The sequence below is a fragment of the Ranitomeya variabilis genome, chromosome 3 (genome assembly GCF_051348905.1).
Source record: "Ranitomeya variabilis isolate aRanVar5 chromosome 3, aRanVar5.hap1, whole genome shotgun sequence".
In the NCBI taxonomy this organism is placed as follows: Eukaryota; Metazoa; Chordata; class Amphibia; order Anura; family Dendrobatidae; genus Ranitomeya; species Ranitomeya variabilis.
Window position 1 is genome coordinate 443,911,463 of NC_135234.1, and position 16,290 is coordinate 443,927,752.

The 16,290-nt window shown below is 46.9% G+C and overlaps 1 protein-coding gene across 5 annotated transcripts in view; it reads left to right on the forward strand.

The window, feature by feature from the left end:
- GTF2IRD1 (GTF2I repeat domain containing 1) overlaps window positions 1–16,290 on the forward strand; it is a 156,292-nt gene that overhangs the window by 109,346 nt on the left and 30,656 nt on the right. For 3 of the 5 annotated variants that reach the window (XM_077296463.1, XM_077296467.1, XM_077296465.1), the window contains 4 exons: window positions 6,008–6,073; window positions 6,280–6,463; window positions 13,862–13,920; window positions 15,792–15,857. In XM_077296463.1, the coding sequence (XP_077152578.1) occupies window positions 6,008–6,073; window positions 6,280–6,463; window positions 13,862–13,920; window positions 15,792–15,857 (375 nt within the window). The remainder of the gene's footprint in view (window positions 1–6,007; window positions 6,074–6,279; window positions 6,464–13,861; window positions 13,921–15,791; window positions 15,858–16,290) is intronic. The other 2 variants (XM_077296466.1, XM_077296468.1) reach the window with 1 other exon arrangement.

Here is a 16,290-nt window from a genome sequence, read left to right on the forward strand (position 1 = left end):
ATCGTCCCAGTTAATTACACCAAGATCCTCTCTCATCCGTTGGAAATTTGCCCTCCTGAAGTTTAGTGTCCTTGTCACCCCCCTACTACCCATCTTATTAAAGGTTACATGAAAACTTATTATTTTGTGATCACTATTCCCCAAGTGACCCCCAACACTTATATTTGATATGCGGTCTGGCCTGTTGGTTAATATTAGGTCTAGCAGTGCCCCCCTCCTTGTTGGGTCCTGAACCAGTTGTGAAAGGTAGTTGTCTCTCATAGTAGTCAAAAACCGATTACCTTTGCTGGAACTGCAGGTTTCTGTTCCCCAATCTATTTCAGGGTAGTTGAAGTCCCCCATAATAATGACTTCTCCTTGAGTCGCAGCTTCATCTATTTGCTTTATGAGGATATTCTCCATTGCTTCCATTAGTTTTGGAGATTTATAACAAACCCCTATCAGTAATTTATTATTTTTTCCCCCTCCCCTTATCTCCACCCACAGGGACTCTACATTTTCATTAAATTCACCTATATTATCACGCAGGATGGGTTTTAAGGAAGATTTTACATATAGACACACCCCACCCCCTCGCTTATCTGTACGGTCATTTCTGAACAGGCTATAGCCCTGCAAGTTAACAGCCCAGTCATGGCTCTCATCCAGCCACGTCTCAGATATCCCCACCATGTCATAATTATGCTCCAACAACATTAGTTCTAATTCCTCCATTTTGTTGGCGAGGCTTCTGGCATTAGTATACATGCACGTGATGTTCCTCTCTGTACCTCTATTCTTTCTTAAATTACTAACTGTTCTAACCCCACCCCCCATGCCACCACCACCCCCAACTTCCTTATTTGTGCCCATGTCTCTATCTGCACTATCTTCCCCTCCTATAAAATGAATACCCTCCCCCCCAATCCCTAGTTTAAACACTCCTCCAACCTTCTAACCATTTTCTCCCCCAGCACAGCTGCACCTTCCCCATTGAGGTGCAGCCCGTCCCTAGCGTAGAGCCTGTAGCCAACTGAGAAGTCGGCCCAGTTCTGCAGGAACCCAAACCCCTCCTTCCTACACCAATTCTTGAGCCACTTATTAACCTCCCTAATCTCCCGTTGCCTCTCTGGCGTGGCACGTGGTATAGGCAGTATTTCGGAAAATACCACGTTGGAGGTCCTTGCTTTCAGCTTGCAGCCTAATTCCCTGAAATCATCTTTAAGGACCTTCCACCTACCTCTAACTTTGTCATTTGTGCCAATGTGCACCATGACCGCTGGGTCCTCACCAGCCCCTCCCAGTAATCTGTCCACCCGATCAGCGATGTGTCGGACTCGAGCGCCAGGTAGGCAGCACACCGTTCGACGATCCCTGTCTGTGTGATTACCACAGATAATCCAGCCCCCCCACCACATCACCACACATAATCCCGCCCCCACCACATTACCACACATAATCCCGCCCCCCACCACATTACCACACATAATCCCGCCCCCACCACATCACCACACATAATCCTGCCCCCACCACATCACCACACATAATCCCGCCCCCCCCACCCCATTACCACACATAATCCCGCCCCCCCACATTACCACACATAATCCCGCCCCCCACCACAGTACCACACATAATCCCGCCCCCACCACATCACCACACATAATCCCGCCCCCCACCACATCACCACACATAATCCCGCCCCCCCACCACATTACCACACATAATCCCGCCACCCCACTACATTACTACACATAATCCCACCCTCCACCACATTACCACACATAATCCCACCACAATACTACACATAATCCCGCCCCCACCACATTACCACACATAATCCCATCCCCCACCACATTACCACACATAATCCCGCCCCCCACCACATCACCACACATAATCCCGCCCCCCCTCCACATCACCACACACAATCCCGCCTGTCATGAATCCCAATGGCTAGGGATAGCACAGGACAAGCAAGGTACAAATATATAACGGACGAGCTCTAGGGTGATGGAACCTGGGCTGACCGCTGCCCTACGCCTGACAAACGCAACTAGAGATAGCCAGGGAGCGTGCCTACGTTGGTTCTAGACGCCACGCACCAGCCTAAGAGCTAACTAGCACTACAGAGAAAATAAAGACCTCACTTGCCTCCAGAGGAATGAACCCCAAAAGGTATAGTTGCCCCCCACATGTATTGACGGTGAAATGAGAGGAAGGCACACACATAGAGATGATATATATAGGTTTAGCAAATTGAGGCCCGCTGTAAACTAGAAAGCAGAACGATACAAAAGGGGTCTGAGCGGTCAGCAAAAAACCCTAATCAAAAAACCATCCTGAGATTACAAGAACCCATGTGCCAACTCATGGCACATGGGGAGAACCTCAGTCCACTAGAGCTACCAGCTAGCATAGAGACATAATAAGCAAGCTGGACAAAAAACCAAACAACTGAAAATCAGCACTTAGCTTATCCTGAAAGATCTGGGAGCAGGTAGGCAGGAACCAAACAGAGCACATCTGAATACATTGATAGCCGGCAAGGGAATGACAGAAAGGCCAGGTAAAATAGGAAACACCCAGCCTCTGATGGACAGGTGGAAACCAAAGGCCGCAACCCACCAAAGTCACCCAGTACCAGCAGTAACCACCAGAGGGAGCCCACAAACAGAATCCACAACACCCGCCCCCCCATTACATCACCACATATAATCACGCCCCCCACCACATCACCACATAATCCCGCCCCCCACCACATCACCACACATAGTCCCGCCCTCCCAACACATCACCAAACATAATCCCGCCCCCCCACCACATTACTACACATAATCCCACCCCCCACCACATTACCACACATAATCCCACCACATTACTACACATAATCCCGCCCCCCACCACATTACCACACATAATCCCGCCCCACACCACATTACCACAGATAATCCAGCCCCCCACCACATCACCACACATAATCCCACCCCCCACCACATTACCACACATAATCCCGCCCCCCCACCACATTACTACACATAATCCCACCCCCCACCACATTACCAGACATAATCCCACCACATTACTACACATAATCCCGCCCCCCACCACATTACCACACATAATCCCGCCCCACACCACATTACCACAGATAATCCAGCCCCCCACCACATCACCACACATAATCCCACCCCCACCACATTACCACACATAATCCTGCCCCCCACCAAATTACCACAGATAATCCCGCCACCCACCACATTACCACAGATAAACCCTCCCCCCACCACATTACCACATTTAATCCCACCCCCCACCAGATTACCACACATAATCCCGCCCCCCACCACATCACCACACATAATCCCGCCCCCCACCACATCACCACACATAATCCCGCCCCCCCACCACATTACCACACATAATCCCGCCCCCCCACAACATTACCACACATAATCCCGCCACCCCACCACATTACTACACATAATCCTGCCCCCGCACCCCATCACCACACATAATCCCGCCCCCCACCACATTACTACACATAATCCCGCCCCCCCACATTACCACACATAATCCCGCCTCCTACCACATTGCCACACATAATCCTGCCCCCCACTACATTACCACACATAATCCCACCCCATTACCACACATAATCCCGCCCCCCACCACATCACCACACATAATCCCGCCCCCCCACCACATTACCACACATAATCCCGGCCCCCCCACCACATTACCACACATAATCCCGCCCCCCTACCACATTACCACACATAATCCCGCCCCCCCACCACATTACCACACATAATCCTGTCCCCCACCACATTACCACACATAATCCAGCCACCCCACCACATTACCACACATAATCCCGCCCCCCACCACATTACCACACATAATCCAGCCCCCCCACCACATCACCACACATAATCCCGCCCCCCACCACATTCCCACACATAATCCCGCCCCCCACCACATTACCACACATAATCCAGCCCCCCCACCACATCACCACACATAATCCCGCCCCCCACCACATTCCCACAGATAATCCCGCCCCCACCACATTACCACACGTAATCCCACCCCCCACCACATTTCCACACATAATCTCGCCCCCCCACCACATTACCACACATAATCCCGCCTCCCCACCACATTACCACACATAATCCTGCCCCCACCACATAACCACACATAATCCAGCCCCCCACCACATCACCACACATAATCCCGCCCCCCACCACATTCATGCACATAATCCCGCCCCCCACCACATTACCACACATAATCCCACCCCCCACCACATCACCACACATAATCCCGCCCCCCACCACATTACTACACATAATCCCGCCCCTCACCACATTACCACACATAATCCCACCCCCTACCACATCACCACACATAATCCCGCCCCCCCTCCACATCACCACACACAATCCCGCCCCCCCATTACATCACCACATATAATCACGCCCCCCCACCACATCACCACATAATCCCGCCCCCCACCACATCACCACACATAGCCCCGCCCTCCCAACACATCACCAAACATAATCCCGCCCCCCACCCCATTACCACACATAATCCTGCCCCCCAACACATCACCACACATAATCCCGCCCCCCCACCCCATTACCACACATAATCCTGCCCCCCCACCCCATTACCACACATAATCCCCCCCACCCCATTACCACACATAATCCCGGCCCCCCCACCACATTACCACACATAATCCCGCCCCCCCACCACATTACCACACATAATCCTGTCCCCCACCATATTACCACACATAATCCAGCCACCCCACCACATTACCACACATAATCCCGCCCCCCACCACATTACCACACATAATCCAACCCCCCACCACATCACCACACATAATCCCGCCCCCCACCACATTCCCACACATAATCCCACCCCCCACCACATTACCACACATAATCCAGCCCCCCCACCACATCACCACACATAATCCCGCCCCCCACCACATTCCCACAGATAATCCCGCCCCCACCACATTACCACACGTAATCCCACCCCCCACCACATTTCCACACATAATCTCGCCCCCCCACCACATTACCACACATAATCCCGCCTCCCCACCACATTACCACACATAATCCTGCCCCCACCACATAACCACACATAATCCAGCCCCCCACCACATCACCACACATAATCCCGCCCCCCACCACATTCATACACATAATCCCGCCCCCCACCACATTACCACACATAATCCCACCCCCCACCACATCACCACACATAATCCCGCCCCCCACCACATTACTACACATAATCCCGCCCCTCACCACATTACCACACACAATCCCGCCCCCCCATTACATCACCACATATAATCACGCCCCCCACCACATCACCACATAATCCCGCCCCCCACCACATCACCACACATAGTCCCGCCCTCCCAACACATCACCAAACATAATCCCGCCCCCCACCCCATTACCACACATAATCCTGCCCCCCAACACATCACCACACATAATCCCGCCCCCCCACCCCATTACCACACATAATCCTGCCCCCCCACCCCATTACCACACATAATCCCCCCCACCCCATTACCACACATAGTCCCGCCCCCTACCCCATTACCACACATAATCCCACCCCCCACCACATCACCAGATATAATCCCGCCCCCCACCACATCACCACACATAATCCCGCCCCCAACACATCACCACACTATTGTTATTAACTCCATTTTAAGTTAATTTACCACCTGCGTAAGCACTATTGAATGTTGTCATTATTTACTTTAGTTTAATCACCAGCAGCGTTAATTAGATAGCAATGAGCATGCCGAGCGTTAGCTGGCTGGAAACATCTAGTATATCATAGTTTTGTTCAGTCTATATAAATATATGCTGTTTATTAATACTTTTTATGATTTGGTTACTGTTGTAGTATGTGCCTCTTTTAGTAATCAAGATGAAGTAATGTATAAAATTGTAATACTTTTCTTTTGTGCATCAAGAAGGCATTGGAGATATTATTCGACAACTAAGAAAACAAGTTGAGAATATGTTTAATAAAAAATATGGTAAGTAATAATTCACATTTCCTCTGTCTACCTTTGACATTGTTGCAAGACACTTTTCCTACACTTTTGGACCCTAGATGCTTGTTAGCTCTTTCCTGCTTGATTTAAATCTTGGCCTAATTATCAAATTTTATTTTACTGTTTTCTTTCTATTTTTTTTTTCACATACACTCGTAAATTAACATTTATTATTTATTTTTGAACAGCAAAAGCAATTGGTTCTACACACCCTGTTAAAGTGCCATATGCAAAATTCTTGATGTACCCAGAAGATCTATATGTTGTGGGCCTACCTGATGGAGTCTCATTTCGGAGACCTAATTGTTTTAGAATTACAAAGCTTAGAAAAATATTGGAAAACAGCGATGCTATTCAGTTTGTGATAAAAAGGTAATCCTGAAATTGAGCCCGTCTTCATTTGTGTGCTAAATATACATCATATCTTCAACAACTTCTGACATATTATGAACTCAACGATGACTTTGAAATATTTTCCACAGGTCCTATTCCACTTCTACCCCTCTATTTACAGAATTCATGTATATTTATGCAACCTTACTAGAGTATGTCATCATCATATTTAGCAATGTGGTCACACATTTCCCCGGCAGTGACCATATAAATACATTTTCACACTGAGTCTTCCAAAGTAGAAGAAATGATTTGCTGAAAATCTCTGGAAGAGGACACCTGTTCTGTGTCACCAATATACCCTATTAGGCAAGGTTGATTCTAGCTTTTCTGCTGCCTGAGGAAAAAATTGAAATGGCGCCACTCCCACAGTGCATTTTAAACCATCAGTGAACAATTGTAATTTCATCATTGTTTTTGAAGTTTTCTTTTTACATTATTCATTGTTACTGTTTAGTCCCCTTAGGGAACTTTAACCTGTGATCCTCTAATTGCTGATATTATATACGTATACTGTAATACTATAGTATTGCAGTAAATAGAACAAATCACTGTCTCCTGTGAAGGAATACTACACCAATACCATCATCAGTACTTGAATACATTGCCAGAACTACCATCAGTACATGAAAATATCACGAATACCATCATCAGTACATGAAAACAGCACCAGGACAACCGTCAGTATATCAATGCATCACCAGAACCATAGGAATACAGCAACAGAACCAAGATCAATAAATGAATATAGCACCAAGTTTAATACAGCGATCAACTGCTGTCAGCCCCCACAATATACATTGGCATCACATGAAACTACAACTCCCAGTATATACTTAACAGTGATACATGGATGCTGCCAGTTGTCTCCAGCAATCATAAAACTACAGATGGCTGTCAGAGGGCAGAGGTGAAGATGTCCCCCCCCCTCCCAGGCTGGTCCCCTAGTGACTATTTAAGGCTCACTAGCTGCTGAGTGCCTCAGTCATGCTGTACCTAGCATTTGATCACATCACAGCAGCATCTTACAGATTGTGATGCGAATTCAGTTGACTTAAAGTAAGGTAAAGCACTACTGAGGCACCTGCTGGCCTGGCAGCCCTCAAAAGTTACTAGGATAGCAATTTGTTATGACTGCCTGGCTGTCATGTGCCTCTGCAGCGCTGTACCTCTAAATTTGACACCACCCAGGATGGGAAATAAGTTTGCATTTATCATCACGCTGTACATGTCTGAAGACATGCCTCTTCCTACTCACCAGAGAGAAGCGCGGGATTGAGAGATGCGACGTAATGCAGATGAGACTGCATATAGTATATCGGGCTGAAGAGTCATGTACTGCAGATGGAGACTGTATACAGGGGCTGAGGAGTGATGTAATGCAGGTGGAGACTGTATACAGGGGCTGAGGAGTGATTTTAATGCAGATGGAGACTGTATACAGGGGCTGAGGAGTGATGTAATGCAGGTGGAGACTGTATACAGGGGCTGAGGAGTGATGTAATGCAGATGGAGACTATACAGGGGCTGAGGAGTGATGTACTGCAGATGGAGACTGCGTACAGGGGCTGAGGAGTGATTTTAATGCATATGGAGACTGCATACAGGGGCTGAGGAGTGATGTAATGCAGATTGAGGCTGCATACAGGGGCTGAGGAGTGATGTACTGCAGATGGAGACTGCATACAGGGGCTGAGGAGCGATTTTAATGCAGATTGAGGCTGCATACAGGGGCTGAGGAGTGATGTACTGCAGATGGAGACTGTACACAGGGGCTGAGGAGCGATGTACTGCAGATGGGGACTGCATGCAGGGGCTGAGGAGTGATGTACTGCAGATGGAGGCTGCATACAGGGGCTGAGGAGTGATGTACTGCAGATGGAGACTGTATACAGGGGCTGAGGAGTGATGTAATGCAGATGGAGGCTGCATACAGGGGCTGAGGAGTGATGTACTGCAGATAGAGACTGTATACAGGGGCTGAGGAGTGATGTGATGCAGATGGAGGCTGCATACAGGGGCTGAGGAGTGATGTAATGCAGATGGAGGCTGTATACAGGGGCTGAGGAGTGATGTCCTGCAGATGGAGGCTGCATACAGGGGCTGAGGAGTGAGGTACTGCAGATGGAGACTGCATACAGGGGCTGAGGAGCGATGCAATGCAGATGGAGACTGCATACAGGGGCTGAGGAGTGATGTACTGCAGATGGAGACTGTATACAGGGGCTGAGGAGTGATGTACTGCAGATGGAGACTGTATACAGGGGCTGAGGAGTGATGTACTGCAGATGGAGGCTACATACAGGGGCTGAGGAGTGATGTACTGCAGATAGAGACTGTATACAGGGGTTGAGGAGTGATGTACTGCAGATGGAGGCTGCATACAGGGGCTGAGGATTGATGTACTGAAGATGGAGACTGTATACAGGGGCTGAGGATTGATGTACTGAAGATGGAGACTGCATACGGGGCTGAGGAGCGATGTAATGCAGATGGAGACTGCATACGGGGCTGAGGAGCGATGTACTGAAGATGGAGACTATACAGGGGCTGAGGAGTGATGTAATGCAGATGGAGACTGTATACAGGGGCTGAGGAGTGATGTACTGCAGATGGAGGCTACATACAGGGGCTGAGGAGTGATGTACTGCAGATGGAGACTGTATACAGGGGCTGAGGAGTGATGTACTGCAGATGGAGGCTGCATGCAGGGGCTGAGGATTGATGTACTGAAGATGGAGACTGCATACGGGGCTGAGGAGCGATGTAATGCAGATGGAGACTGCATACGGGGCTGAGGAGCGATGTAATGCAGATGGAGACTGCATACAGGGGCTGAGGAGTGATGTACTGAAGATGGAGACTATACAGGGGCTGAGGAGTGATGTAATGCAGATGGAGGCTGCATACAGGGTCTGAGGAGTGATGTACTGCAGGTGGAGACTGCATACAGGGGCTGAGGAGTGATGTACTGCAGATGAAGGCTGTGTATACAGGGGCTGAGGAGCGATGTACTGCAGATGGAGACTGCATACGGGGCTGAGGAGCGATGTAATGCAGATGGAGACTGCATAGAGGGGCTGAGGAGTGATGTACTGAAGATGGAGACTATACAGGGGCTGAGGAGTGATGTAATGCAGATGGAGACTGTATACAGGGGCTGAGGAGTGATGTACTGCAGATGGAGGCTACATACAGGGGCTGAGGAGTGATGTACTGCAGATGGAGACTGTATACAGGGGCTGAGGAGTGATGTACTGCAGATGGAGGCTGCATACAGGGGCTGAGGATTGATGTACTGAAGATGGAGACTGCATATGGGGCTGAGGAGCGATGTAATGCAGATGGAGACTGCATACGGGGCTGAGGAGCGATGTAATGCAGATGGAGACTGCATACAGGGGCTGAGGAGTGATGTACTGAAGATGGAGACTATACAGGGGCTGAGGAGTGATGTAATGCAGATGGAGGCTGCATACAGGGGCTGAGGAGTGATGTACTGCAGATGGAGGCTGTATACAGGGGCTGAGGAGCGATGTAATGCAGATGGAGACTGCATACAGGGGCTGAGGAGTGATGTACTGTAGATGGAGACTGTATACAGGGGCTGAGGAGTGATGTAATGCAGATGGAGGCTGCATACAGGGGCTGAGGAGTGATGTACTGCAGATGGAGACTGCATACAGGGGCTGAGGAGTGATGTACTGCAGATGGAGGCTGTATACAGGGGCTGAGGAGTGATGTACTGCAGATGGAGACTGTATACAGGGGCTGAGGAGTGATGTAATGCAGATGGAGACTGTATACAGGGGCTGAGGAGTGATGTACTGCAGATGGAGACTGCATACAGGGCCTGAGGAGTGATGTAATGCAGATGGAGGCTGCATACAGGGGCTGAGGAGTGATGTACTGCAGATGGAGACTGCATACAGGGGCTGAGGAGTGATATACTGCAGATGGAGGCTGTATACAGGGGCTGAGGAGTGATGTACTGCAGATGGAGGCTGCATACAAGGGCTGAGGAGTGATGTGCTGTAGATGGAGACTGTGTATACAGGGGCTGAGGAGTGATGTACTGCAGATGAAGGCTGTGTATACAGGGGCTGAGGAGCGATGTACTGCAGATGGAGACTGTATACAAAGACTGAGGAGTGATGTACTGCAGATGGAGGCTGTGTATACAGGGGCTGAGGAGTGATGTAATGCAGATGGAGACTGTATACAGGGGCTGAGGAGTGATGTACTGCAGATGGAGGCTGTGTATACAGGGGCTGAGGAGTGATGTACTGCAGATGAAGGCTGTGTATACAGAGGCTGAGGAGCGATGTACTGCAGATAGAGACTGTATACAGGGGCTGAGGAGTGATGTAATGCAGATGGAGACTGTATACAGGGGCTGAGGAGTGATGTACTGCAGATGAAGGCTGTGTATACAGGGGCTGAGGAGCGATGTACTGCAGATGGAGACTGTATACAGGGGCTGAGGAGTGATGTAATGCATATGGAGACTGTATACAGGGGCTGAGGAGTGATGTAATGCAGATGGAGACTGTATACAGGGGCTGAGGAGTGATGTACTGCAGATGAAGGCTGTGTATACAGGGGCTGAGGAGCGATGTACTGCAGATGGAGACTGTATACAGGGGCTGAAGAGTGATGTAATGCAGATGAGGCTGCATACGGGGGCTGAGGAGCGATGTAATGCAGATGGAGACTGCATACAGGGGCTGAGGAGTGATGTACTGCAGATGGAGACTGCATACAGGGGCTGAGGAGTGATGTAATGCAGATGGAGGCTGTATACAGGGGCTGTGGAGTGATGTAATGCAGATGGAGACTGTATACAGGGGCTGAGGAGTGATGTACTGCAGATGGAGGCTGTATACAGGGGCTGAGGAGTGATGTACTGCAGATGGAGGCTGTATACAGGGGCTGAGGAGTGATGTACTGCAGATGGAGGCTGCATACAGGGACTGAGGAGTGATGTACTGCAGATGAAGACTGCATACAGGGCCTGAGGAGTGATGTAATGCAGATGGAGGCTGCATACAGGGCCTGAGGAGTGATGTACTGCAGATGGAGGCTGTATACAGGGGCTGAGGAGTGATGTACTGCAGATGGAGGCTGTATACAGGGGCTGAGGAGTGATGTACTGCAGATTGAGACTGTATACAGGGCCTGAGAAGTGATGTAATGCAGATGGAGGCTGTATACAGGGGCTGAGGAGTGATGTACTGCAGATGGAGGTTGTATACAGGGGCTAAGGAGTATTGTACTACAGATAGTGTTATGTATAGAGAGGCTGAGTAGTGATCCTCTGCAGATGTAGGCAGCGTATATAGGGGTTGAGTAGTGATGGTGCTCTATACAAAGGGTCTGAGGTGCAGTGAACTGCAGGCTGGAGCTGTAGATAGAGGGTCTGAGGAGTGATGTACAGGCAAGTGCAATTGTATATAGAGGAGACTCAGAGTAGTAAATCTGAGGCCACATCACAATTGTCAAGATGCACCCATGCAGCATGACACCATTTCATGCTTCCTGTGGGAGGTATGTGATTATTATGGCTGGGTGACTCAAATTGCAGGTTATTTCCATTACAAAATTAGAACTCAAGTGCAATTTTTTTGCTTATTGTTAATGGCTACATAATTGTATTGAAATTGTACAGCACTTTACAATAAGTAAATTATTTGTGATTAATTCCTAACTGAGTGCTACAGGAGACCCAAAACTATAGATGTGCTGCAGCACTCATGGGATAGTGCTTTGATCTTGGCCCTCAAGCCAAAACCAAACATTTCCAACCAGACCCAGACAGCAGACCATACAGGAAACACAGGCAGTATCACAAATAAATATTTACACCCAGATACCTTATAGGTAACATCTTCTCTAATTGGAGTTGTTTTTATCCCTTTTGTTTCCATCTGGTCCAGACACCATATGACTTTTGATACTACATCTCATCTCTGCAAACTTCCCTCTTCTCCGGTCTTCTACAGCGTCTTCTGCAGCACATGCCAAATTGGCAGCCTTAAAGATAACTCTGTCATCATAATACTTCTGCATAAAAATATGTGCCCTACTCTGAGCCCTTGAATAGTGTTTGCATCTCACTGTGCTCCACGCACAAAATATGACTCCCACACTGTCCCTCTTACGACACATAGCTTCCACACTATACTCTTCTCTAAAATATTACCTCCACACTGTCCGCCTTTATGAACTATAACTATAAGACTCCATCACCCCTTATGAAATATATCCTCCACACCATCCACCCTTATGAACTGCAGTCTCTACATTATCCACCCTCATGAACTATAGTCTCCATGCTAGTTTCATTACGGTCCACACTTATGAACTATAGCTTCCACACTGTTCACCCTTATGAACTTTAACAAATATCATCTGTCATGATCTATAACCACCACACAATCCACCCTTATAAATTTTAACCTCAACACATCTGCCCTTATAACCTATGGCCTCCACACCGTCCACCCTTATGAACCATAACCTCAACACTGTCCGCCCTTGTAAACTATGATAAAGCACCATCACCCTTTATTTCCTATAACCTTCGCTTTGTCCCTCTTATAAACTATAGCCACACTTTCCTTCTTGCTGTACCATTTTGTTTCCCCCATGCTGTCCCTTTCTTCACATTGTCCCTCGTGCTGCTCTCTCCAGTCTGTCCCCATCTTCATTGTGTCCCCAACTCTGTAATGATCCATTTCTAAACTACTCCTTCTTTTTACTGTGTCCTATTTATATCGTGCTTCCCTTCTTCAGCCACAGATGCCCAGTATGATGTCCCCATACACAGATGCCCAGTATGATGTCCCCATACACAGTATGATGGTGCCATACACATTATGATTCCCCTATATTATACACAGTATAATGGCCACCTTAGCCCCCACACACAGTATGATGATGACCATAGTCCCCTATACTCAATATGAAGGCCCCAAGGCTTCTTAAGACACAGGATAATGGCAACCTAGTCCCACACACACAGTAATATGGCGACTATTACTACTTGATGGCCCATACCCTACTATACACATTAAGATGACTTACAGTATGATTTTCCATAGTCCTCTATATATAGTATGATGCCCCATAACTCCCTCCATGATGCCCTCACTGTACATTTTCCCAAAACTCAGTATGATGGTGACCATAGCCCCTTTTACACATTATGATGTCCCTTATCTGCAGTCCAACGTCACACAACTGATAATACCAAATCTATTTTGCGGTTTTGATCAATTCAGTTCTGCTACATCGGTTTACCTTTGCAACTTACAGTACTTGTATAACTACAACCTTTAAACTAAAACTAGCCAATATCACCTTTTTATTTTGTAGGCCAGAATTGGTTACAGAAGGGATTAAGAAGACTATGGATGACACTACTGGTCCTATAAGTATGGTTAATGACATAGCATTGATACTTATTGTTTTAAAAATTGATTTTCTTTTACGTACTTATTGCTTATGCTAAATTATTAGGTTAATGTACAAAATGTATTCAAGAAAAAAGGTGTAATTTTAATAGCCCCTGGTTGGTGTAATCCAGTTATTGGCGTGGCGGGGTGGCTCAAAGAATTGATCAATTGTTTGCTAAATGTCTCATTTTGAAATACAGTTAGAAATTAATATGTGCATGTGCACTTTATGTATTGCGTTCTGACCATAAGCAGCGCTGGCTTCTCCCATTTTTTATTTTGAATACAGTTATTATGTAGAAAATACCTTTCTAAATGTATACCTAGTCAGAAATTGTGAATTTGTTTGATGACATATTGGTTGACATGGCTTTGCCATCCTCAATGTATCCTTCACACATCTGTATAAAACATGTACGTAAAAAAACAGTACCAGTGTCATCATTTTGTCTGTTTTTACCATCATTGTGTCTTCAGTGTGTCTGTTTTTACCATCAGTGTGTCCGGTTTTAACATCAGTGCGTCATCAGTGTGTCCTTTTTTACCATCAGTGTGTCCGTTTTTACCATCAGTGTGTGTTCAGTGTGTCCGTTTTTACCATCATTGTGTCCGTTTTTACCATCAGTGTGTGATCAGTGTGTCTGTTTTTACCATCAGTGTGTCCGTTTTTACCATCATTGTGTCATCAGTGTGTCTGTTTTTACCATCAGTGTGTCCATTTTTACCATCAGTGTGTCATCAGTGTGTCTGTTTTTACCATCAGTGTGTCCATTTTTACCATCACTGTGTCATCAGTGTGTCTGTTTTTACCATCAGTGTGTCATCAGTGTGTCCGTTTTTACCATCAGTATGTCCATTTTTACCATCAGTATGTCCGTTTTTACCATCAGTGTGTGATCAGTGTGGTGTGTCCGTTTTTACCATCAGTGTGTCCGATTTTACCATCAGTGTGTCTGTTTTTAGCATCAGTGTGTTATCAGTGTGTATGTTTTTACCATCAGTGTGTCTATTTTTACCATCAGTGTGTCATCAGTGTGTCCATTTTTACCATCAGTATGTCCATTTTTACCATCAGTATGTCCGTTTTTACCATCAGTGTGTCTGTTTTTACTATCAGTGTGTCATCAGTGTGTCTGTTTTTACCATGACTGTGTCCATTTTTGCCATCAGTGTGTCATCTGTGTGTCCGTTTTTACTATTAATGTGTCATCGTTTTTTTTATTTCCAGTATGGATAAAGAGAGACATACATTACAAATAGTGATAAGTGAATGTGCTGAGATAACATCTGACCCGAGCATGCTAGGGTGTTATCTAAGCATCTGGGCGTGCTTGTATATTATGTTAAGAGTCTCTGCGGCTGCATGATTGGTGGCTGTTAGACAGCCTCAGCACATGTGCCTATTGCCTGTTCGGGAATTCCCATGTGTCTAACAGCCACCAATCATGCAGCTGCAGTGACCGGAACATAATATACGATCACGCCCAGATGCTTAGATAAGACGTTATCTGAACACGTTCGCTCATCACTAATTACAAAGCTTCTCCGACACTTTGCAATGTTACATACAGACAGGACATCCGTGTGCTGTACGTGTTTTTCACGGACCCATAGACTTATATTGGCCCTTGCCATCTGTGCTACCAGAAAAAATGGACATGTCTCCGCGTGTTTTGCAGACACACAGTCCTTGTAAAAACACAGACATGTGCACAGCACCATAGATTATCATGGGTATGTGAGAGATCTGTGAAAACAATGGATACCACACGTACTGGGAACACGCATGTGTGAGGGAGGCCATATGCAATTTGACATTTTTGTGGTAAATTTTGTATAATCATTTTCAGGAGTCGGTGAGAAAGATTGTCAAGATTCCACGTTGGATGACAGCTCCCAAACAACTAGTTTTCAAGGTAAATGTTGTTTTTTTTCAATGAACACATGACATTACGAACCGTGCAAGTCTTTTTTTACTGGTACTGTAGATTTTCAAATATATTCTCATTGTCAGAGAGTGACAAAAACATTTTCAGCCATAGGAAATCTTATTGATTTATCTTTCACTTTGATTGATTTCATCTTTCAATGTATAAGATTCCTTAAAGTGATATTCTCAGCAACGTATATGTCCCAGAATTGACTAATGAATGTGGGCCCTGCCATGGGGACCCATACCAAACTTGAGGTCAGGGGAATCTTTATTAATTTATTTTGCTCCCTTACGTAGCACCATTAGTTCCACAGCGCTTTACAAACATTATTGGCCCTGCCCCCATTGGGGCTCACAATCTAAATTCCCTATCAGTATGTGTTAAATATGCTTATTTCGCACATTTATTTAATCAG